Genomic DNA, 26,826 nt, shown 5'->3' with positions numbered 1-26,826 from the left:
AGGTGTAGAATAAAAGTCTAAAACTCACGTTTGTAGGAAATAATGATTAATATGCAGAAGGATATGACTACAGTTAGGAGTTTTATATGAATTTCTAAGAGTTGGGAAGCACGGTGCTTTCGCAAGCATCAGCTTCAGGTCTTAGGTACCACTGGGTTTACCATCTGGTATCCCTCACCCCATTCAGCTCTTAACATCACTGCTAACACAGGCAAGCGACTGTACTTCAGAAGGACTGATAAAATAATGAAGAGTCCTTTAATCTACAGGAAACCATTGTAGTCAATTTATAAGAAATATTGCATCCCTTTGTAGGATGTGTAATTATTTTCTATTAATCATGTGCTATAAAGCTACATTATGTGGTTATTCTGTTATCACTAGAAAGAGGCCTGCAGTCAGCTCCTGACAATGTTAGGTAATTACTAACACAAAGCTCCTTTCTCCTTATGTAGAAACGCTATCGAGATCCAGAGGTGCCGTGATGCTCGCTGTATGAAAATAACTCTCCAAAGAAATTCAATAACTGCAAAATGAATTGCTCCGAGGCAAACAGAGGGATAGGAGAGGGGGGCAGGGCCAGATCCAGCCGCCCTGCGATGAGGAGAACGCACAAGTGTGTGGCCGCAGCTCTGCCGTGCGAGTGGGAGCACATCGTCCTTACCAGGCAATATTAGGCAGGAGCTGGGGGGGGGGAAGGGCACCACAACCCCTGGATGACAAGCACCAGGGCAGCGGAATATGTTATGCCAAATAATGCAAAACAACCACCTTAACAGATGACCAAACGCTTTCTAAGCTACTTCTACACATCCACCCTCTGCCGGAGAGTGGATTTTTTTTTTCCCCGGCAGAAATTTATTAACCAAAGTGAAGTGATTTCACAGGGCAGCAAGGAACAGGTTATGACTTCACATTTAACACACTGAAACACTCTCTACAGCGTGCTGTGATAGCGGGGGAAAGAAAACCCCACCAGGGTTTACAGGCTCCTTAAATGCTCCTAACTGAACACACTGTGAGCAGATGTTTCTCCTTGTCCCCATCCTACCAGTTTTACCGGACTAATGTGTACGTCCCTATGACTCCACAAGGCACTGGTCGTGAAAGTTTTTGCACTTGGGGAAAACACACTGCCCGCTTTTTACAGATATCTCGTAAATTCAAGATTTTTGTACTATCTAGAAAAGAATTTTGATGTGCAAGAAGAGAAAATTTTTATACTCAAGACTCTTTCCAAAACAGTTTCTACCTTTAGAACAGATCCTCTGCATAAATGAGGCTCTCCAGATGCTTTGCACCATATTAACTTCTACTGACTTCAGCAAAAGTTGAGAGCATCTGGTCCTTGCGCAGTTAGTCCCTATTATTCAATGCATATGGTATGGGTTTTGTGTTTGCAGGGCGGGGTTTTTTATTTGTTTGTTTTTAAAAAAGACTTACTGAAAATCATTATCTTTCAATGCCTTGAAGAAAACAATGGGGTTGTGATTTTTAAAACAAAAAACCCTGAACTGTGTGAATTAAAGATTATTCTCCTGCCCCCTTCCAGTGGCACTCTAAGTAGTATTAACTGAAGGACTGAATATCTGCAAACTTTAAAACTGAAAAGCAAAACATTATCTATAACTTTGTTTGGCTTTAAACTAAGTAGCCTTTCCTATCAAGCTAAAGATGTGTGGGAAGCAGGGAGAAAATTTTTTTTTTTAAAAAAAGAATATCCTGTGGGGCAATTTTGGCAAGATAATATTTTAAAACACCTTTAAAACATCCAGAAGATTCAGACTAGCTAAAAAGTTTTAGAACTTCCTTTGGTGTAATTGCTGAATGATACACTATCAACCAGGGAGCATTTCTGGCACAGAACAGCATTTTCTCTAAAAAGTGGAAAATGATAAATGTTTCAGATAACTGAATGAGACCTCTTCACAGGTAGTAGAGTTGTTATAAGACAGCAATAAAATGGTCATCTTTAAGCATATAACCCTCAGATTTACTGTATAGTTGCGTTATTACGTTTTATTTCCTGCAATCACATGAGACAAAAAAGACACCAACTAAAGAGTCCCAGTATAAATCAGGGTAAGCAGACTGAATTCCGAAGCAAAACTGGCCCCTGAAAAAACCCTGGAAGGACAGAAGGGCATTTTATTTTCCATTAGATGACACACAAAATTTTTTCTAATCATGTAGGTAAATGCTTACATATTATCAACATGCGAACCAACAAAGCTGGAGTTACTTTACATTAGTTTATCTTAACTAACCTTCCATTTAAAGGCCTTTGCTCTTACCTTATGTTTGGACATGTTTGTTTGGGTTTTTTTTTTTTTTCTGTAAGGTAAACAAGCCAGAAGAAGAAAATGTACAACCTAGTACTGCATTTTATTTTTGATCAGAAACATTCCACTGAAGTGAATCTCCCAGTGCTCCCACTTTCCCTCCTCTGGCTCACTTTGCAGAGCTGTCAGTCTCGGAGTACACACACCACATTTCTTTCAGATGAAATAAAAACAGAAGATGCACTTCAGTGTGCTCCAACCACTAATGTGTTCTCATTCCACAAAAGCAGGCTAGACCTCTTTGGACATCAAACACCTTTAAAAACACACTGTGTGGACACTGGAGCCTCAGCACTAAATGTGTTTCACTCTGCAAATCTACTCCTATTGGTAGTCTACGCCCTATTTGCTAACATAGACACGGGCAGTACACTCATGGAAAGAGAAATTACTGTTAAATACTGATCTCAGTATGATCGGTCAGAAAACAGCCTGACAAAAAAATCCACTCAGGATTTTAGTATGCCTTTCAGATCTTCTTGAAAACTACCGAATAAATATATTTTATGAAGATTATACAGCTAATGTACAAAATGCTCACAGTGATTACAAAACAGCTGCATTGTTAATTTTATTTTATAAGCACTAATCTAAGCTATGGAGATTTCCTTGTTTGTCTTTTCACTAAGCAAAAAAAAAAAACAGGTTGAGGTGTGAGCACTTTAACAGACATTTATTGTATCGAAAGAACAAAAATCTGCCACACTAGAAATGTACAACCACTGAATAAAGTGTAATCTAGGTACCAAGTTAACATTTGACTTTCATGGAAAATTCTAGAGCAAAGGGTTAAGCGATAAATGAGATTTCCATCAATCATAAATACCAGAGTCAGCCACATTACATAGCATTGGCAGGTACTGAAGTAGTAACCGGGAAGGTGAATTCCAGTTTGAGATACAATTTCTGATTTTGAAATATTATATTTATATTTGCATTAAACCAACAAATATATGAGATGGGAATTAACTTAGAAGTTAAGAACCACCAGTAATTCTGCTAAGCAGGTGCCTGCTAACATCTAATTTGCATTACTGTTTCCTGATAAAAATATGGCATTTTTCCCAAAACAAAACGTGCACCTAAAGCAAGCAAACCAATACTGCAAGTACTGCACTTGCATAAACTCTGCAATTCAAACTTTTTAAAAAGTAGGGCTACCTCCACCTGAAGCTGTATTTATTTCTGTAAATTGATTTCTTGCGTAAAGCTACAGAAGTCCTTTCAAAAAGGACTGTTACAAAGGTTTGTTTCCCCATTTATCATATGGGCTTGAAAGCAAAGGCAAACCCATAAATAAGCAGGAGTTAAGAGCAATCATCCTTTTAGAAAACAGGATGCCCAAGTATTGCATTTCTAATGCTCAATATTAACCAAGAAATCTTACTGATGAGTCCCTCTATCAGTAGAGCTATAAATTTTTCTCTACTGCATAGAGGGGTATATAGTTTTCTGAAAGTTCACCTGATTTGCAGCGTAAGATATAAATGCTTGAATATTCAAGAATATTATAAAGTAGAATTATAATAGTATGATTTATTTGTACAGATACATTGATCAATTAGTCTGAAAAGTTAACTGATTTTAAAATAAACAAAAGTTAACAAGTTCTATTGCAACAGTTCTGCTGATTCTGCTCAGATTAAAAACTTAACCTTTAAGGGAAAGTCTGAGAAGTAGGAAAACCTAGAAAAAAGCTTTGGAGGTGGCTTTTGGTTTGGTTTGGATTTTTTTGTAAGAGCCCACAGAACTGCTGCAACACAAAAGCCACAACTGACGCAAATATTTAGATAACAGCTGAAATAGTTTTTGAATGCACCTTTAAAACAAGGAAGCATGCTTTTCTACCGTAATTGCACTAGTCAAACATAGGTATTTGTATTATCAGAGTATAAACATGAAAATCATGCTTGTTGCACTAACACTGAATTTTGATGCTCAGTTTAAAGCAAATTATGGGGGATTTGTCTTTGCATAATGCTTTGCTATTTTAGAAAGTAAATGTTGCCAAACTGAAACCTTGCTCATTCTTCTCAAAGGCATTCACCTAGAAACTTACATGTACATATTGTTCCTCTTGCTTTATTTAAATTATATCAATGCCTAAATTTGCTAAACTGGTTCATAAGTAGTTCTGTGGTACTAATGATCTCATTTCTTGGAAACAAAATAGTCACGTTACCCTAATTTAGATACATAAAGGTATGTAAAAAGGTAAAAATATATTGCTGGCATACCTGTTACTGGAGAGACAAATATCTGTCTTATCACGTTCATCAGAGCAAGCGATACCCTTTATATTTCCTTGTGAAACAAAGACCTATTACACGTTGCACAAATACGCTCAATATTTTGTTAATGTTTCACCCTTCTTACTGTAATACTGCTATACCCATGCTTACTTTCTTATCAGCAAAATGTGATTTTCAAGAGTGATGTTCCTAGCTGGCTGACATATGATAGAAAGGCAATAAAGCCATAGCTAGGTTCAAGCTGAAGCTGAATTTATGACACCATTTTGGATCCAGAGCCATCGCCCCCCGTCACTACCTGCATCTCTCATCTGCAGCCACTAGATGGTGGGAAAAAATTAAAAAATTGCCAAGGATTCCTGCCGACCGCCACAAAACCCAAGTATTAATGTATAGGATTAGGAAATATTTTCTGAAGAAAAGTCTCGACCGACTTCAGGTTGGTTAGGTTCACTTGTCCTTTGGTTGTATTTTTCATTTACCAGACAAAGAGCTTGTAAATGATGGACCTTGAAACTGCATCAAGTGCCGGGTTAAGATGGATAATTCTCTGGCACTTTCCCCTCCAAGGACCCTAAATTCAGAGCTGACAGTAGTGGTCGAGAGTCATTTTTCTGAAAAAGCTGTAACAATCTTTAAGCGAAACAGGACTGAATTTTCTGGGCTGTATTTTGGAGTAGAAATCATTCCCAAAGAGAGAGGTTCTATATATCTGGAGCAGCAGCAAGCCTGTTTCAAGGACCAATTACGGATTAATCACAGCATGATCACAGGACAGTTCATATACAGAGGACAGCTTAAGCTACTGTTTTTTCTATTCTGCTCCATTTTTTTAAATTAAATTTCTCACTCTTCTGGGAAAGGAGTAGCAAATAATTTTTTCACCTACAAGCTGAAGATTAAGATTTTATAGTCTCCACACCATACCAGAAGAGCACAACCCATGAAGAGGCTAAACTTGTGCAGTGGAATCCGTTTGTTCACGGGCTTTTCGGGGTGGGGGAGAGGGGGAAGAGATGATTAGTTTAAATTAGTACCATTCTTCAGGGCTGTGTAACTGCTTGAAAGTCTGCCCAATCCAAGAGTGTTATCCAGCCTTTAGTAATGCAATTCAGTTATTAGTTTAAGTGACAATGAAATACCTCAAAAGACATACATGGGCACATTACCATTAGTAATATATCTTCTATATTTTTATATAGGACTATCTTTCTATCCATAAATCTTAAATTTATTTAAAACAGAAGCTGTTACATTTATTATCCGGAAACACTGCAGTTAAGGTATCATGGAAGATTTAAAGCAATTGTGACAAAACCGAAGAGTTTGAAACTAAGACAAACAGATGCCTCTAGCTTTCACACACCTACTTGTATATATCTTCGGCGTTAATTAGACTGAATGGCAACTACATCTGAGATATATGTTCCACATATATGTTAAGAGGTATGGGTTTTTTCAATGAGAACTTGAAAAGCTCAGCTTTTTTCTAATATATGGGGGAAAGATAAATTTCCTTTGATGAATTGTTCAGAAGTAGACTTCAATGGACCATTAGATACACATTTTAGGAGAGGTTTTGGTTTTATGCAGGGAGTTAAGGAAAAATAAGAATACTACTAACATTAAAATAGAATAAAATTTCACGCTTATACTCTTTCTCATCCCTTTAGATGAGAGAAATTACATATCTCATTTGATTTGCAAACAGGAAAGCAGTAAATTAAAAATTGCCCAAATCTGTTGGAGCAAACAAATCTGGAATCTGAGCTGTCAGAACAATGACAATATATATACAAATATCAAAGTATTGTTCAAAAACACAAACCATCTTCTGTAGCAAGATGCCCAGAAAGTCACAAATATAAATCAGGAAACAAAAAACATAACATACAAGATAATTTAAAAATCTACAAGGTTAACATTTACAAGCAGAAAGCACTTTGTTTCCCATTAAATCAGTTATGAAATGGTAGCCAAGACCGAACAAGTAAATAAACACACTTTTAAGTTAATTCCTGTTAACATGGCTATGTTTTAAATGTGATTATAGTTCATTTGACAAAATAATTAATTGCAGTGAATATCTGATTGCAAACAAAGGACCTGAAAGGGAGTGACAAATTTCCCCCCCTAGAACTGTGGGAATGTGCCCTTCTGCCATGGCTTTCTTTACAACTATGTAGTTCCAGGAGCATCCCATACCTTGCTGAGAATGTAGATAACATCACCACGTTTAAATGTCAACTCATCAGGTACATCTCCTGTGCAGTCCCACAAACCTTGATAGAAATTGGCATAATCGGTATTTTTGCTATCTGCAAAGAAAACAGCATCTAATTACAAAAGGATAAAGATTGAGGGGCTAAAGTTACTCTTTAAATCTCCAGATAGGATGAAGTTATTTATTAGCACACATTTCTTTCTTCTCTTTTTGGAAACAGCTCCTTCATACCACAAAAGCAAGTGGAAAACAAGTTTTATGTGAAAGCCCTTCACTGGCAAGTTGTATCACTTAAGAGACATGTAGCTACAGGTTTTCAAAGCATTTTCCAGCTGCAACTTAAAGCAGCTACGTTTTTTCCTAATATATTTTCAGCAAGCCATATTTGCATCTCAACTTGAAGCTGATAAAACTGCTAGAATATAATTAGTAATAATCTGTGAAAGGAAGCCAAAGTAAGTATTTTGTGATCGCCCCCTCTCCCCCTCCGCTGTTCCAACAAAACTAAATAACTTCTCTGAGAACATTTCAGATAATCCTTGACTGTTCCTTCTGAAATACTGGAGAACTTGGAAACTGTTGCTGAAGCTGCATTTTAAAAATATTTGTGCCAGCTCCAGTTTAGGACATTAAGCTCTGGCTAAACATGCAACTACACTGCAGTCATAAACTCATCCTTCTAACAGCATAAGCACAATGGATGTGCTGTGTTCAAGCTGCCATACAGACCATTAACTGATTGATTATTTAGCACTCTTTGCTCTGTAATACGGCAATAACACAGTAATAAATGCTTTGTCATACACTTACAATACAGAGTACATCTATTGAAACACAGCGCTTACACACAGTTAAATACACTGGCTGCTTCTGTTACACTGCAAACTATTTCCTGTTTTTAATTCCATGAAAATGGAGTGTGATGAGTTAATGCAAAAAGAATGTAAGCAATACCAGTAAGATGACCAGTTACATTATGTATACACTAACCAGACAGAATGTATATGTACTAATAATTTACATCACTGGAAAGCTATCTTCTAATTCTGATAACATAAATATCACTGAACTGGCTGGATCAAGGCTGTCATCTTAGTTTTGTTATATGATCCTTGAACAGCAGGCTTGCTGGTTATTCCAACATATACCAGTTACATTTGCATGTCATTAGTACTCTACACTATTATTTATAGTTTACAATTTAATCATGATTGGTTCACTTATATCAAGTATCAAGTGATAGAAAGCATCACGTTATAAAAAAATATAGCAGTATTCAACTTGTGGTTTTCCCTATTTTGAAAAATACTGAGATTTTCATTTTAATACCCTCTGCATGAGCAAGAAGAGCTTGTTTTCTATTTATCCATTCCAACCTGTGTTCTGTAGTGTCTTGATGGCAATACCATCATAAGGCTAACTATTCACAACCTTGATTTTAAAGCTGCCATTTAATTTTCCATAAACTGCTGATTAGTAGCTACCACTTGGTATATAGCACTAGGGGGCATTCTGACTACCAGTGCACAGATTTTTTTTTCTGTCCTCACACCAAAACCATTCATAAATAAGAGATTTGATTACCGTAAAATGCATAGATAGAATAATTTCAAGAGGAAAGTAGAATCCGTTTGAAATGTTGCATCTCCAGATTTTGGCCCTTCCTGTTTGTCAGCTCAGTATTCACCAATTTAGCGTTGGACAGTTATAAACAGTAACACAGATTAGCACCAAATTAATTTGTGATAAATATTAAATCAGAATCTCTTTTCAGTCTTTTGATACTGCATTGATCACAGTTCCCTGTCCCATCTCATAAAAAGTAATGTAAGCTCATGTGAAAAAAACCTAAAAGTTATGTCGATATTGTATCCCACCTTTCAATCTTTCAGCAGTTGTCTTACTGATTTGGTTTAAAATACATTAATCAGACCTGTTACTTCTTCAGATTTGCCCTGAAATGAATCATGACTTTTCACACCGTTTTTTATCATTTTGAGGTCTGTTCTTACCTTTATGTGCCTGAAGTAACTTCTGTTAACACTAATGGGAGTTACATGGGGAACATCAGCAACAGGAGAGATCCCACAGCAGGTGAGACACATCTCTCCCTAGATGTTCATCATAAGCATTTAATTAAGTCTTGAAGTGGGAAAGCAATTCAACTAATAACACAGCAACACTAAAAAAGATTAATTTTAAAGTAAGTTTATTGCAACAGTGAAGATGTTGCCCAAAGACTAACCGTGGCTCTGTGCCCCTCATTTGTAAATTCAACATAAGACAGAGTTGTGGAAATCAGAAAGCCCCATTTCTCGGAGAAGCATATACCAGTACACCAGGAGCACAGAAATTAAAAATAGGCAGAGAAAATGTCAGTTTAATTTGTGAACAACTATGCTGGTCTTCCAACAAGTGTTAATTTCAGTTTTGAAATACCCGCTCATACCCACCAGCACAAGTTTCTCCGAATTCTTTAAGTGCAACTACACTTACATAAAAGCCAATCAGAACCTATACATCTAAAGGTCAAAATTCTTCATTAAACTGATTCACGGTGCTTCACAAACACAGAGGTAGAACAACAAAAAAAAAAGCTGCAAAAACCTCTGCAAAACACAAGCCTGTTCTTTCTTATTTCAGCTTCTCTTTCTTTACCTGAAAACAGCTGGTAGATTTAGTATCAAGAACTTGTATGTCCATTAGAGTTCAAATTCAAAAGGTACTGATTTGCTGGCATTACTCTGCCACAATTACACTCTATTCTTACACACTGTGAAATGTTGTGGGCCATAAAAATACTATGATGACATAATTGCTAAACTTAAGTCTGTTGTATTTTGAAGGCATGGTCACTTCGGCCATGTGAATGAGGCACAGTAAAAAAAAATTTAGATGTGTAGCACAGGGTAGAAAACAGTTTGTTTTTACCTACCCACTACTTTTAATATTACCAATCACAAGAAATGGCTGAGCAGGATTTTGGGTAGATTGTTTCCCCAGGAAATACTTCTTTCATTCCAGGACAGCTATCTGGATGAACAACTGTTCAACAGTTTCCAAAATTCTTCCATAAAGAATTCCTCATGGTTTTCTTCTGCCATCTCTCTTTTTCCAGTAACAGTAATAGGAACAACAGGTATTTTTGTCCAATATACTGATAAAAACACTTCTGAGGCTGACAGATCAAACAGCAACAGCTGCCAGCCTTCCTGATGGTAGGCTTAGACTGTGTATTTTCACTGAAAAATACCCACACCTGACAATACATGCTTGAAGAAAGGAAGGTGAACAGTTCAAGTAAAAAAAAAAATAAAATAAAATTTAAAAATCTGACAAGTATATCACTCAAGCATGCACTTCAAATATTGTAGATTGTTTAAAACTTATCAATGCCCGTGGATTACTCATGGGAAAAAATTATAAGAATATTGTAACAGCCTCAATAGACAGAAAAAAAACAAAACCTGCCAAAACAGATTACGAGTACGTATTTCAGAGGGATTTAAGTGTGTTGTCCAATTGCAGCCTAAGCCAATCTAACTGCAGGCTGTTCCATTCCTGCCCCCTACCTTGTCACAATTTTGGCGCTTGCCATTTCTGAGCACAATCCTGAAAGAATTGACCAAAACAAACATCGGAATTACAGCCCAAGTATGGAAATGTACTACTAAAAAAATTAGAATAAATGTGACTGTGCCTGATCTCCACTGATCTTCCACTTTAACACTGATGGCATCTAAGTTAACAAACTCTACTATGACAGTGACTTAGAACTCATAGTTAATATTATCTGTTCATGCATTGCTTGTGGAATGAAGGAACGTGTGTGTATGTTTTCCTTTCACCACTGTGATCCACTGCCCAGTATATTAAACAGCTTGCCATTCTGATTTATATTCCTTGACTCTTAATCAGATTCCATAAAAGTTGATAGTGTCAGATTTGAAGACTACTAGTCTGGACTACTTAAAAATACTTGAAAGAGGTGAACTGTGTCCCCTTTCGGTGATTATGTGCTCAGTATTTACCATACTGAAGGCTTAAAGATGGAGACAGATGAAGTTCAATATTAAAGCTATTGGAATGATTCTGTCTTACACAAGTGATTTCGACCTCCAGTGTTGGGTCTCCATGCCCAGATGAGATATAACCTGTTGAAGAACAGTTATTTGTTTGTTCTGGTGATGTCTTAAACTGCAGAGAATGCCTGTTACTTACTTACTTGCCCTTTGTCCCACACGCCATAAAAATTATGAAATAAGGGCAAAATAACTGCAGTGTATTTATTTGGACTCAACATCTAATCTAGCCCAATCTGTCCAGTATAATCTTTCTCACTTGTCTTCTCCTGCTGTTCCTTACTTATTCTAAAATCAAGGAATTTACACTGAGACAGCACAGAACATGACACTTGCTGAAACAATGATTGTGGAAATGATAATAGGCAGATAGTGGTAGCAAAAAAGACCCAGCAAGTTATATTATATAAATGAAACTCTTCAATGTTTTGGTGTTTTTAAATAGTTAGGTCACTAACATATAATCTAAAGCTATCCAGCAGCTACAGTCAGCATCAAGACTGAAGGAATAAAAAGAACTCAAGTCTGCACATTAACTGGAGTAGAGCTAAGTTAAGGCAAGAAAAGAGTAGGAAAAAAGAAAGGTTTTTTGCACTTATCAGGCTGAGCTTACAGACAACTTCCAGAATACTTTCTGTGAAATTCAGGTTTAGTAAAGCTAGGCAATATATTAAATTTAAGAATGTATGCACTGTTCGTGTGGAAAATCACAAAATATTCTTGAGTCAGGTTAGGTATTTATGATGCAATTATTACAAATACCCATGTCAATTCAGCCCCAAAAGTCAAAGAGCGTTAATTCAGTGTTGAAGAGTTAACACAATAAGATCAGATCAGAAAATTATTGCTTGAAATTAATCTGATATCTGGGGAGAACTGTTATGGTACTTTCAAGGACATTACACAAATACTAGTAAGACTGATAAGGCTGCTCTCATAGCAGTCAAAACTTTTCAGAAATGAAGGTGCTAAGGCTTTGAGTTTTCAAAAGTATGACTATTTAGATCTTCAAGAAGATACATTACTGAAAAAAAAATAAGCTGTTGGCAACTTTATAATTGGATTGACCCCACGCTCCATTACGACAACACACTCATAATTACAGTAATGTCTAAATGAGTACTAAATATTAAGGCTGTAATGAGTCATGTTGTTTTACACATGTTTTTAGCAGAGCACAATATTAACAGCGTTGAATGACTTGGCTCTTGTTTCCTTTCCAAGAAAAGCAACCCAAAACTCCTCACAGCAACCTGTTCCTGCTTTCCTGTATGGGTCAGGAAATCAGGCCTCTGTTTCCTCCCCACATGTTGCAACAGGAAGAGCACTGCAGAGCTACTTCCTAAAGGAACTCTTCTTGCCCACCCTTTCCTTGACAGCTCTGAAAGAATTATGTGTATTACGTACGGTGGTGGAAGGAGAGGCAGATTGCATGTCAGTGCAGGTCACAGTTACAATGCAGCAGATCTCAGAAAGGTGTAAGGTCTGATAAGAAGCAAGTCTTCTCTGCTTGCCGTGTCAAATCACCCATAGTTTATCTAAAGGTCTGTGCCCTTGAAGCACAAATATATCTTGTTTTTAACCATAACTGGAAATACCCTTCTGTCAAGAAAAGTTGTCTGGCCATGTGACTTTACATGGTATATGCAGTTATATTTCCAGTCCCAGAAATAATTAGCACGAGGGCAGTTTGCCAAGCTAAAGCTGAGAGAATATCCTTCACTGCCTTTCTGGGTATTTGTGTCCTTTTCCAATTTTTATGCTGCTGTCACCGGACTCTGGCATTTCTTACCCAATTCATTTGCTTTCTGTGGTAATCATATGCAATGAAGATATGCATGGCCAACATTTAAACAGGCTGCAGATCAATTAGTGGTCTTAAGTTTATCTGATTTTTATCAAAGAAGACAGAGCTTTGGGTCGATTGTCAGAGCCTGTGTCAAGTTGACCTTTTCAGAGACGTCTACATTGTCGGTCCCTTGGGCAACTTGTTGTCCCCTGTTAGTCTCTGAATGGCAGAAGTCTGTTCTGCTCAAGCACAAAGTATACACAGATGTCTATATTACATTCTTATAGGTTTGACAGCAACTGCATGTTGTATCTATAAACTGTCCTTTAGCAGTGACACTTCCTCAATGATGATAAGCTAATTTATGCAACTAAATCTCCTTTGTGCAGAAATGAAAGCTAATTGAGTCATTACAAAGTAATTCAGGAAGGAATACCTTGTATAAATTGGCTTACTTTATAAATCCTTCTCAAGTGGTTTTCATGCATCCTAAGTGGCGCTAAGCAGTTCTGCTGCCATCAAATACCCAGGTGAAAAAGACAGCTTTGCCGAGCTATAAAAACATTATTTTAAAACAGCAAAGGGAAGAGACAAGAAAATAAAGGTAAAAATAGCGCATACAGAAAATAAAAAGGAAAGATTTTAATTACCTGAAACAGTGGTAACTTTCTCCTGGCTCAGTCTTCTTGGCACTTCAGCCTTTGAGGGAACACGTTCTTCTGCAAAACACATAACTGCAAATGAAACTCTGAAGGGACACCTCAGCTGACAGGAATTACAGCCCACATTAGTCTGAAAGCCACGCTCTACATTTCCAGAATTGTATGCCCTGTTTACTATTTTGCATTTGTACAGAAGTTGGAACATTGTTATTTCTGCTGTTTCCCCCACCCATCCAAATGCTCCAAGAGCTTTCTTTCAAAATCTCAATTGTGAACATCTGTTTCCCTTTTCAATCTGCTCTGAATGCGGTAACACAGAGCTGCAGTTCTGCTGGGTCCTATTCTGCTCCATACATTTCTTGCCAGGATAAAGGAAACTGAGGATTGAAAAAGTACCCCCAGCCCATGCTAGAATTCTGACGTTCTTAAGAGAGGTATGCAGAGAAGGCAGAGGACATCTTACCGTCAGCACTGTTATACAGAGACCCTAACTGGACACCTGCACGATGGGAACACGGCCACTACAGCTGCCATGCGGTCAGTGCTCCTAGCCACGGTTTTAAACAAGCCAGACTCTATCAAATAACTTAGTGCAAGTTTAGGAGACAAGAAAAGAAAAAAACCTGGCAGCGATCAGCTCTGCTGCATGTTTTCTGGCTAGCAGGCTTGGAACACTCCAAAATCCCCACAGGCAGTTTTGAAAGATGTGCTCCATAGTCCTTGTCCAGCACAGACAGGGGACCCCCTCTCGCCCCACCCTCACTGAAGTAAATCCACACTCCACTCAGTACAGGGACATAGGATCTGCTCCTCACACCTCAGTCAACAATTCGGTTGATGAGGCAAAAAAAGGGAACAAACTCTGAGGTTTTTTAGCTCTGTTCTTTCTTTAGGTTCATAAGGAAGTAGAAACGGATTTATCTTGGTCTTTATAGTATATGAAAACTGACAAAGCTGCTGTACTGAAGGAGGAAACAGTACATCGATAAACTCACTTCTTAAACAACAACTGGACTTTCAATACATATAAATTATTTGGCTTTGCTACTCATCACATATCCAGACATTCATGCTTATTTTTAAGGCACACATTTCAGCAATTAATTTTGATATTTTATTAATGACAGACAACAGATACAGAACTCACAGCTTTTAAAATGTTCCTTATTGTACAACTTATATGTAATTGCCTATCTACTTTGTCAAAGAATGAATTTTATATCAACAGTTCAAAGGTTTTTTAGCCTTGTAAAAATTTAATGTATCCACAAGACTGTTCCTGCAAACATTAAAGCAGATGTTTAAAGCACAAGAGTAGACCTGTTGAAATGAGTATGTATAAGTGCTGCTAACCTATATACGCAGTCCTACAAATATTACCATTATATCATGAGATTCACTTTACAAAGAGCTTTGAAATGCTGCCCTACTAAGCCAGCAGGAGTTTTTGCTCTCTGACTCTTGACTAGCTAAAAATGCGGTCGAGGTGAATGTAAACTATTATTTAAGCCTGGGGGGGGATGGGGCGGGGGGGGACAGAGAGGGAAAAAAACCCCAAAACAATAGAACAGGGAAAATCTGAAGCTGCAATACAACACAAAACACTATTTACTGCATTCAGATGCAGTTATGTGTTTTCCCCCACTTGGCATAACTCTCGTCGCGTGTTTCCAAGTACACTCATTTGTTTATTTTGAGCACTCACAACTGGAGCATAAATGGCAAAAATATTGTCCCCATGTGCCGTGAGGAGCACTAGGAGGCACTGTCATTCTGTGGCTTCCCTACCACTATGAGACCACTCACAGTCACATTTTCTAGAATTGTCCTTTTTTCACAGAACAACCCAGTTTCATCCAACACACATAGCATGATATATTATTATTTATTTACATGTTTATTATATAAAATAACATTTTATATATATGAAATAAAATTTATATATATATTAAATGTTGATATTTCACATTACTGAATGTTTGGACTTACATCAGTTGGTGTGTGAAATGTACGGTGGATTTTAACTGTATCAACTATCATGGTCATCAAAATAGCTTAAACTGAGGAATGACTTGAGTAGAGGAGATTTCAACTGAAGTAAAACAGCAGAGGAGGACTGAAGAGATTTTTTTCATAAGGTACAGTTGAATACATGTAGATTGTATTGTGGTTTCATGGAAAAATTTAGACATCTGCATTGCCTTTCCTGAAAAACTTACTTCCTAGAAACAAGAGTTCACCAGATCCATACCTGATGATGAGAAGATGACTGAACCAAGGCTCCTTGAATACTGAAAAGGTCCCAGATTCGAACAAAGGCTGCCCATATTAGCATACTGGTTTGGATCCCAACCATCCCCACTTACCCCATTTTGCTTTATACTACAGAGTTGTCACAGAGAGGACAAACTTTCAGGTGCAATTAGACTGGAATACTCACTCCCAAAGCACACTGAACACGGTCCAGCTGCTAACGGGGATTCAGTCCGTGGAACCAGACTAAAGTGACTCCATAGGAAACCTCTTCTGAAACATGCACAGCACGAACATCAGGTCCTCGGCACAAACTTGTGCCTTATGAATCTGTTCTAAATGGTCCACACTATTTGCTAATGCAATCATGCTCACAGTGGAGCAGATGTACTTGCTAATGCAATCATGCTCACAGTGGAGCAGATGTAACAGGCTTGGCTTAGGGTGGTAAAAAAGAACCTATGATTCTTACCAGTGTTTTCTGGTATTATGTCATGAAGCAACAACTATGTGCAGGAGATGTTCTTTAAACACAGCAACCTCAGTTACCCCAGGAATTATGGCCGTAGTCAGATGCAACATACTAAAATTTGTCTTGCAACATGGAATACAGTCAAAAGATGAAAAATTAAGATTAAAAAAATACAGAAGTCCTTCCATATTATTAAGACAATGTGTAAGAGGAATCACACGGACCTTCTAAATAATCTAGTACAATGTTTCGTCTCTATCTCTTCTTCACACCATCACTACTACTGCAGCGAGAAAATACTCTTTTCCACCTTCTCACTGTCAAAATGAGACTAATCATCACTAATCAAACCAGTGAACACTTCTAGAGCTGTAAATCCAAAGAACCCTTGAGATACAGGTTATGTTCCATACTCAGCTGGTACTCAGAGACTCTAATGGCAAAAAAACCCAACCTTACAGAATTCTTGTGGTGACAATGCACCGAGGAACTAGCTATATTTGTTACGGGTTTTTTCAGTTAGTTCATGAAAGCTGTTGAAAATAATTTATTTAATTTGCAGTCTGAAGAAAAAACAACAAAAAAATCACCTCATCATACATGATTCTACCATCCATACAGTATAAGAAGCGAACAATGAATTCTACACTAGCTGAGTTTTTTTACGTTAATTCATTGATTTTTTTTTTCCTTTCAATTTCTTTTTCTTAAAGGGAGGTGGGGAGGAGGGGTTGGGGAATCAGACTACTTGAGTATAAAACAGATAAGCCTTTGGCTTGAACAGTGCATTCCTTCAATGGAATGTAGCATCTCCATGATAAATATGAATAAACTTAGCAGTTTCCTCTACTAATACACTATTTAACCATCTTTTTACATTAGACTCTAACTTAATGCCAATATTAATTGATATTCTACTGTCTTCTAGTCTCTGACACAGTGTCACTGCACAATACTAGTTTATTCTTAGATAATCCCAGGTTGTGGGTTAACATATTCTATTCAACACTTGAATAACAGTAAACAAAAACAGCTCAGCTATGCAGCAAAATCTACCAAACAACACAGATGGTTATAAGGTTTTCATTGTGTGGTTTCCATAGCAATCATATTGCAAATCTGGAAGCTTCTTGCAAATAAGCAGCTTGTATTTATATGCCTTTCGGCTGCAGCATGGAACTCTACAACATGTGAAGTTGTTATTCCAATCACATATTGTTAGAAAAATCATTGGAAGATGTTTTGATCAGTTTAGATAAAAAATACTGCAGTGCATAATGATACAAGCAATCACACACTTGTAATGCACATCAATATATTTTCATTTGAAATTTCACTGTGGTGTCAGAAGGTTATAAGCATACAAACAAGTCTTGTAAGACAGACCCCCACAAAAATACTTGTATTATTAAACAGTCAATTTAAAAATATATCACAGCATCTTTACTTTGTACTCAGCAGAGATGACAGACGCATGCAGACAAAAAGGTGTGTACAAGAACTCCTCTACTGACACTTAACATCATGGGTCTATACTGTTTTGCGCAAGAAAAAGTAAAAGATACAAAAGCTTCACTCCTCCACACTGGTTTTTTTGCTACCAAAGAATGACTCTGTTCAAATGTAAACAAGAACTTTTAAGTGTGAATAAATGCTTGCTGTGGAAAGAGTCAAGACCTTTTCTCTCCCAGATTTATAATTTTATGAATTGACCTAATCCCACATAGGCATATGACAATTCTTATTTCATTCCTGCTTCCACGGGTCAAGCTAGCTCCCACCCAACATCTCAAACAGAAAAGTCTTATTCCTGCATGACAAGCTTGAGTGAAAAAAACAATTTCCACAACAAGCAGAAGAGACAGAGACAGAAACATGTCATCCAGACAAGCTAAACCTGGTATTACAGATGAGATGACATCAAAATATGAGCAGAAGCAGCAGCTGCATCTGAATAAACAGTCACCACTGTCCTCAGAAATACGATGGGAAACAAGTAATACAGAATTGTATTCCAACAGAACACAGAAAGAGATATGCAGGCTATGAATGTATAAAGATACATTTTAATGAACAATATTAACACTTTAATTTCAGTTGAGAACAGCCCATGTCAACTCCTAGCCCCAACTCCTTTCAACACACATGATCCAAGTCTGATTCCAAGACAGAGGTAAAAGGTTTCATTCAAATATGCTACCAGCTAAACTGGATGGGACCTTCAACTAACACTTTTTGCACAAGTTCTAAGGAGCTTTTGAAAACAAACATTATTTAAATTCTAGCGTAAATGAAGTTGAGTATACGCACCACTCTGACTGTACTGACCTCCCAATGGCCTCAGATAAATAGGACTGGCTGTAGAAAGTGGAAAAGCTAGAATCATGAAATACTTTAAGATAGAAGGGACCAGTGGAAATTGCTTAGTCCAGCACCCTGCTCTAACTCTGAAAGTTAGATCAAGTTTCTAGGAAACAGCATTTGGCTTCTTTTGGTACTCCATGCTAAGCTATTCAGCAGCAGTTTATAAGGGTCTGTGCATTTTAACAGTTCACGTATGAGACAGCTGAAGCTAATGACTTTACAGAACAGGATTAGCTCAAATGACTCAGTTTTGTCCACATATTGCCAAGTCTCCAGATGTGAGGTTTCCTGGATTCCTTGAGAAATCCTGCACTTTTTTTTTTCCTCAGTCGCACTCCTTGTATCTTGAAAAGGCGCTACTGTGCACCACCGATACTCCCAATTGTGTACACAATCTGAATAATCAAACCAGCCATCTCAGCTAAAAGTGAAGCACTGTCTCCTATTGAGAAGACCTTGTAAAAGTTACCACCTCATCCTCACAGAAGAGATTAGAAGATATTGTCATAAATTAACTCAGGATCAATGCTGTAGGAAAAGGAGGTGAGAAGGAGAGGAAGTGATATTGGAGTCCTGGAAAGTCACTTAGCTGTTTTCTGCAGAATAAAAATTCTCTCTTAAAGCAACCTTCCTGTGACACCACCCAGTGAATCTAAGCATATGTTATGGTTTGGCTTAATCAAAACCAAAAACCAGATATAACATTCCCTTCCTATTTTGGAGTTACAGCATTTGCTAAACTAAAGAGTAAAGTAAACCAAAAACATCCCAGTCTCACTAGGAACAAATACAAAACACACTTCAAGGCTGCAATTTTCTAGTCTTGTGCAGAAGAATGTTGTTTGGATCGTATAACTATTGCTATGAAGAGTAATAACCAAGTGAAGTAGCAGAGAGAAATGAGCAAGTCTGGAGAACTGTTTGAGAAAAAAATTTCTTTCTAAATACATCTGTGAAGAAGACACTGCATTTCTCCTATATTATTGTGCATCCACATGAACCATACCTGGGCAATGGATGAAAAATCCCTGTTTTTAAAAGCAGGAAGATACTATGTGACTTCTCACAAGTTTACTGGAAAAAACAAGCACTAAAATATTTTTCTAGCAGAAAGTATTTTTTATAATGTTTTAGGGCAGGAAGTATGAAGACTAAGTGATCAAAGAACACAGCTCTGTCCTTGGAGGAAAAACAGTTACCCTCACACAAGACAGAGAATCGAGCATTGCTGGCAAGGTTGTCCACAGTTTTCCCAAAGTGGATCTTCTCACTCTACCGGGCATAATTTCACCAAGTTTTCAGGAAATGTAGGAGCATGCTTTTCATATTTGCCTTTCCTACTTCTTAAGACCCAAATATCTGTTAGCACCTTTCCTCTTTTTCTTTCCTTTCCCCAGAACCAAGTGTCCCAGTAATCTTGCTTTCCTGCCCTTGCTCCATTCTGTAGTCACAGCCAACTCATACAAAGATTAATTTTGTTCATTTACCAAACACAGACGTTGCTAGTGTCAAAGGTGCTGCTTCCAGGCCTTCACAAGGCCCTTCTGGCTTTAAGAGCAAAGTATCACAATGGGAGGAAAACCATGCTCAGTCACCTGAATGACAGAACAGAACATTTTCATTAGGACAACTGAACAATCCACGGGGGTACAAGGCAATTCCTGGTTTTAGTTATGAATATATTCAGATTTAGAGCACTCCTTGCTAAGAAGCTCTCCTTGCAAAGAAGCAATCCTCAGTCATGTTCTGAGTGACAGCTGCATCAACGTAGTTGTGCAGTTCCTAGCACTAGTCTTCCAAACGACAAATAATTTAAAACCTCCAATTAAAAAAAAAGCAACAACTTTACATTCTCTACATTCTCTTTTTCTTCTTAGACAAACACAGATGCAAAAGAATTAACAGGTTATCAATTTAACATTAAAGGAGGAAAACAATTAGCTAGTCTGACAGGATTAGAAAAAATAGAAGTATGTAAAATCTTGGTCACACCAATAGCAAGCCTGGGAGGAGAGGAGGTAAAAAAAGGCAGGAAAAGCGTAAGTACATACTGGGAAAGACCATTTAGAATTTTTATTTTGGAATACTAAAATTTATTTGGAAATAATGCTTTGGATCTAAGTATTATTAATAAAATTCAATACAAATATGCCCAAGTGCAATATGCACTGCATAGAAATAAGAGATGAGGTTTGCACTGACCTTTTTATTTTCTCATGAAGACAGACGTGGTAATAGTAATTCTTCTCAAGAGAAAAGATAAAGGTCATCACAAACAAGTTCAATCATGGATATGCACACAATAATTATAATGAAGAATTAAAAGAAATCACAGGGAGATTCACTTCCAGAAACTCATTCATTCTTTTCCCATATTTATATTCACAGACATTTTGTATTTACAATTAATATCACTGTTTCAGAGATTTGTTTTCAGAAATCAGGTCTCTCAGAATTGTCTAATCCTATATGCTAAATAAACGAGTCAGAATATATTAAACTCAGAAAACAAAAAATTCTTTGATGAGCCATCAAACAAGGTGAAAATCTTGTAAGTGACTTCAGAATCCAGCTCTTTACAAATTCCTTAAGTTTGATTGGCACTTATTTAAATGTTACCTATACTTTTTGATCAAGAGATTAGATAACAACTTCCACACCTGAACAGAAGCATCTCTGAAGGTAAAGTTTCACGTTAGCTTCCAACAAAAGCATAATTTTGGCTCCACTTCTAAAAATGTTCCTAAATCTTCAAATTTGGCATACAAAATGGAGGCAACAGGCATCTTACCTACAACCATATTCAAACACTTAAAGAAAGAATAAAATATTTTTAAATATTCCTCTTAACAGGCCTCAACAATGTAAAGGAAAGCTTCTGGGGTTTAATGTTTCTACATGCTCATCTAATTATTTAGCTGCTTAATGAAAAATGCTCCCTCCTCTGTCTCCCCTCACCCTCCCAAAAAAGTAGTTGCAATTTGTGGACAGAATGCAAATTAGTAGTTCTAACAGACAAACCAAACAATTTTAAAGCTGATTCCATGGTTTTATTGTAGGTTCACAGGAATTTGTGCTACAGACTGCTTGCCTAAATACGTGTGGCATGCACAGAAGTGCATTCTTTATATATAAACATAATAAAGATTTATGTGAACTCACTGTAACTAAAATAAATTTGTTTGTTCTCTCAACCCGTAACAGCTCTTAGTTATGTAAATAGTTTAAGTGTTCAACATGACATTTTATAAACCTTATTATTTTAGCAAAACATTTTAATAAATGTGGTGGCTATTAAAATCTACACAGAAAATATAAATAGTTCTCTATGTACATACATCTAGCAATCAAATATTCAATTAACTGATCTACACTGTATAACTCTGTACTACAGTGTTATTTGACAACTATGTACAGGGGTTATATTTCTCAAGCTTAAATTTATATGATAGCTAGAAAAAGTGTCAAGTAAAGTTTCTCATACTCGTTGATCAGCAGCAAGATTTAAATTTAAAAGCCATTTCTGAAAACTACATATCCCTAATTGTGACAAATGTGACTTGACATAATATTTACATAAATAGAATTCATAAAGAAAGCATCTTATTTAAACCACATAATATCCTTTAATAATCCGCAGGGCTAAAGTATTCAAATTTATAGTCTGATTCTAGAAATTAACTTACTCAAAAAAGGGACAGAAGACAAGGCATTTCAGCATAGCTCACTTCAGTAAAAGGAAACACAATACAGTCGTTGGCATGTTTCCACAAGAAAAGTCTGGCTCCCAGATGCTTCTCTTAACTCCTTTACAAATGTTCTACCAAGACATTTTTGCATTCTCTGCGTTGATCATTAACTGCACATTGACAAAAAAAAATTCAGCAGTTTTCACCCTTTGGGTATTTTCATGAAAAGTAACATACCCACCCCACTGCCTCTTTTCACTGTTTATGGCCCATGCATCAAATCGAATTATGTCAACTATGCGCAATCTTTTCTCCAGCTTAAAGGGTGAAATAAATTGTAAAAATATTCTTGTAACAATTCACTAGTAAACAAAAATCATGTTAAATCAGAAATAAGCAGAAAATTATAGCTCCAATACAAACTCTTTCCACGTACCACATTTTGGGTAATGTTCCCACATTGATTTCTACAAACGCTGCCCCATTCCCCCATTCTCATACCTTATTAGGTCCAGAATGGGACCAGCAGCTCTGGATGTCAGACCTTACTAGCCCTATATGCCACGTACCACGATGCACCCCAGGCAGACGAGGTAGGGCAGCAGGGATCTGGAAGTAGTTCATAAGCAGGAGATGACAACTGCACCCCAGGCAGCTCACCATGTTACTGTGGGATTGGCATGCAGCTGGATCCCAGAAAAACCCAGGGGCCCCAGAGTCCCAGATTACTTGAATTCTCTCACAGCTGATACTTTGGATTACCCAGCTCTCAGGCCAGAGACACAACACAGTCCCAGTTAGGCTGTAAGGGCCACCATTTGGAGGCCTGAGCTAGGCGCTTTAACCAGCAATTGGGTCTTATGACCCATATGGAGATTATGACAAAATCATACCCATCTTGAACTTTTGTTTACTGAATTATCTGAAACCACTGTTCAACATTTAGTAATGGAGATGCCTTACTTCTTAAGGAAATAAATTTGAAACGGGCATGGAGGCAAGTATAACTTCAGTTAATTTCTTTTGGAACAATGGAAGGATGACCCTCATGCTAGGATCCACGGGTTTTCCTGTAGACAGTGCTTTGTTATGAAAATGCAATTCCTTCCTTTAATTCCCAGTTTTACTCGCAGTTGTCTTCAAGATCCAAGGACAGAATAATTGTTACAGCCTGCTAAAACAAAACCCTTCCACAAACCAAAGATGGAAGTACTGGAACCTCTTCCTTAAGGATATTGAACGTTCCCAAGATCTTAAGCTATTTTCCATTAGAACACAAACTCAAGAGTTTTTAGGTAGAGAAAAATCAAGATCTGCTAGGAAAAAGTAGACTTCAAAAAAATTACTGAAACTAAACAGCTCTTGCGCCAACCATCCCCTATCTGGATGAGAAAATTTTCCTCCCACCTTGCTGTCTAATCCATGTCTCACTGGCTTGCCAAAACAAAACACAACACAACACTTTGCTCGGTCTCTTCTGGCTTCTTAAGAAAACGCTCCTCCGTTCACTGCTGAAGCTGAGCTGTGTACGTGCACCCTGCAGTTCCCTGGAGCATCCCTCTCTCTGCTCTAGGGCACAGCAGACTGCTGCATCTTGCCCTCCCTGCCTGGTCCACTGTGGGGTCCGGGAGCTGTACCCTGCTGACCGTTTTCTTTTCTTAGAAGCAAATAACCTGCTTCTTTCAAAGACCCCTAAGCCAGTCCAGGGAGCAGCAGTAAAGACAAGGAAAGAGGCATCTTCTCCTGTGTTGCCTTCCTTGTATGTGTGTAATCTAAACATAACATCAATCGCAAACACAGTACACTAACACGCAAGCAAATCAGGTACACATGCATACGGCCAGCAAAATTCATGAAGCCAGGTGTTTTGCTTGGCTAATTTCTCCATTTTTGATGACAGTGGGTAGGAAACTGAGTAGCTGATAAAAAGTACACTGAGAGGAAAAGACATATACAGAAGGATTTACACTGATGTGTTTCTAAAGGCTGAAAAATTCAAATAAGGAATTTGTATCCACAGTAACAGAGTGATTAATTCGGCCTTTAAAGCCCACCTTGTTGGGTCTTATTTGAGAATCGAGTTGTATAAAATATGGTTCTTTAATAGGTACCTTGTGGAAACCAGAAAAGTTGAGAAGCGATAGCCTGAGGCACCATGTAACCTCTGGTTGCTCTTGTTTCTTAAAAAACCTCTACCTAACGGTTTTAATAGCCTGATATGCAGTCATTTGTCACAAATTCAAAAAGTAAAGGTTCCTTGATCTATCTATATAGTATTCATCACTGTTATAGCCAAGCAGTAGAGCAAGCCCAACATTTCTGTTTTCATAAATATACATAATACAATTGACATTTTGCTTTGAACTTGCTAAACCACAGCAATTCCTCACATTTATGGTTAATAAACTATCTCACATACCAAGACATTTCTTCTGAATGTTTTGCATTAGAATTATTGCACTGCTTCTTAATTAGATAAAAACAGTGCTACCAAAGAAAACTACTTTGCTTTCAAGAGAATGAACTTTGGGTCCATAACCCATTGAAGACATGCATGCATAAACAGAGCTTTGTTCACATTTAACATGAAGCCAGCTGTCAGCAACAGAGTCAACACTGAAAAAACTATGATACAAGTAAAATTACTTTGTGCGATTTTGTCTCACCAGGATGACAAGCCTTTCTGAGACAGGATTCTATCTCTTAATAACAAACAACTTCTGTCACATACTGTTCACATCAGACTGGTTTTACAAATCAATAGTGTCAAACGTTGTTTAGTGCTGGTGGCACAGAAAATAGTACAAAAATGACTGATCAGTACTTGCAGTAAGATATTTCTTATTTCAATAAGTAAATTCTCTTTCAATGAGTTGAGTGCTAATTAGTTTTTGAAAGAGTTCTTTAAACATAAAAATGCATTATTTAAAAATGCTTCCTGTTTAGCTATTAAATTATGTCTTCTAATTTTAAGCAAGTAAGCTTCAAAATGCCAATGGACTATGCAGACTTAAAAATCTATTCCTTCTTTATTGGGGGGTTTGTTTGGTTTCTTGGGGCTTTTTTGTCTGACTGGGCTTTAGGGTACTTTTGTTATTTTTTGCTCTCTGAAATACAGAAACAAAATTCAGCCTTTGCAAATCCAAAACTTTGATAAACACAGCCTTTCCAACATGAACTCTTTCAGTTTGTTGTAACACTTGACCAGGAATTCGGGAAGGCCACTCCTATTTTCTCCACTTGTAAACTCTATGAAAACTATGACATTCAAAACATCTGAAAACGATGAAGTCTTGCAAGCAGTTCAAAGAGAGGAGAATAAATACCTAAACTTAATAGCACACATTTTCCATTTACTGTAAATATTGTAATTAACTGCTTTGAATCTCACGGATGACCAAATTTGCTGCGGCAGAAGTGCATTACTAAAGAATACTCTTCTACGACTATTTCTCAGCAGACAATCCCACTCCAAGTCCAATCAGCGAATATAGTCACGCAAATCAGACTAAATATGAATACTTAGTTATTATTAATTTTTATTGTCCTCCTTGCTTGCACATTTTTGAATGAGTGTGTGATTGGGGAGCAGGGGTTGAACTGCATCATAGACAGTAGGCTTCCTGACAGCTATGGGCCACCTGATGTTCACAGGCCACCACTTCGTATTAACTTCACAAGAAACACTGAAGAGCCTATGAACCTAATTTTTCCTCCTGAAGATTTACCACTTCCCACTCAATGGACTTCTCATTCTTTCCAGCTACACCAGAAACTTACCTCCTCTTCCATCACTGATACCTAACATCAACAGAAAGAAAAGGTTCCCTCTTTAGCTGTAGGATTGCATTAATTGAAATTAAAGCCCAAGCCCTTGTGGCAAACAAAAGCTGAGGTCCAAGTATCAAGTTCCTAACCACCTTCTGGATGCAATGCCTTTAAATACAAAAAATTGTCTGAATTCATAACTCACGTCTCGAGAGCATTTAGTACTAGCTGAAGGATGCTCCAAAGTATATATAAATCCCATAAGCATACTGCCTCAAAACGCAGAGTAACAGAGAATTCAGACACAGCTCCATTTCATCATAGCAGTTGGGATGTAGCAATATACAGTTGAAAGAGATTGTTTTTCAATTATTTCCATGTCTGGCCTGTAGTCAAAGACACTTAGCAGACCCCAAATCCCAGTGATCAAGAAAACAAAAATCACACATCTTGGACAGCAAAAAAAATCTTTACTATTCCCTGACACCAAAATGTAGCTTACATTTGCTTTTCACTGCTCTTGTATTGTTTGAATTATTTTTTATTTAAAGCAAACTGAGTAAGTCCCATAGCACCCCCTTCTCCTTATTCTGGTACTCTACCTATGAGCAAGATATGACCAAAAATACTCCATATTCCAAAATAACACAATGGCTAAACAAGTGAAAAATATTAATTTCTTAACAACACTGAGATCCAATCTTTGAAAAAATGGTTTTGAAGAATGTTCAATGCTTTAAAAGGAAAAAAAATCCCTTGCTGTGTTCTTGAATCTTAAAGATGTTTTAATTGAAATTATTTGAAACACTTTCAGCAATTATTTTGGAAACTCATCTTTAGTACTGCCCTCAAAAATGTTTATGTTACATCCAGTCTTTTCAGCTTCAAATACTCTAGACCCTACTTCCCTGCTTACACTTTATATTTTG

General features: G+C 37.2%; 1 protein-coding gene across 1 annotated transcript in view; it reads right to left on the bottom strand.

The window, feature by feature from the left end:
* SKAP2 (src kinase associated phosphoprotein 2) overlaps window positions 1-26,826 on the bottom strand; it is a 119,034-nt gene that overhangs the window by 5,677 nt on the left and 86,531 nt on the right. The window contains exons 10-11 of the mRNA XM_037383131.1: window positions 13,340-13,408; window positions 6,800-6,912 (exon numbers count right to left, since the gene is read on the bottom strand). Coding sequence (XP_037239028.1) covers window positions 6,800-6,912; window positions 13,340-13,408 — 182 coding nt within the window. The remainder of the gene's footprint in view (window positions 1-6,799; window positions 6,913-13,339; window positions 13,409-26,826) is intronic.

Source organism: Falco rusticolus, chromosome 4 (assembly GCF_015220075.1).
Source record: "Falco rusticolus isolate bFalRus1 chromosome 4, bFalRus1.pri, whole genome shotgun sequence".
In the NCBI taxonomy this organism is placed as follows: Eukaryota; Metazoa; Chordata; class Aves; order Falconiformes; family Falconidae; genus Falco; species Falco rusticolus.
The sequence above is the reverse complement of the archived record's forward strand: the minus strand, read 5'-3'. Positions and strand labels throughout refer to the sequence as shown.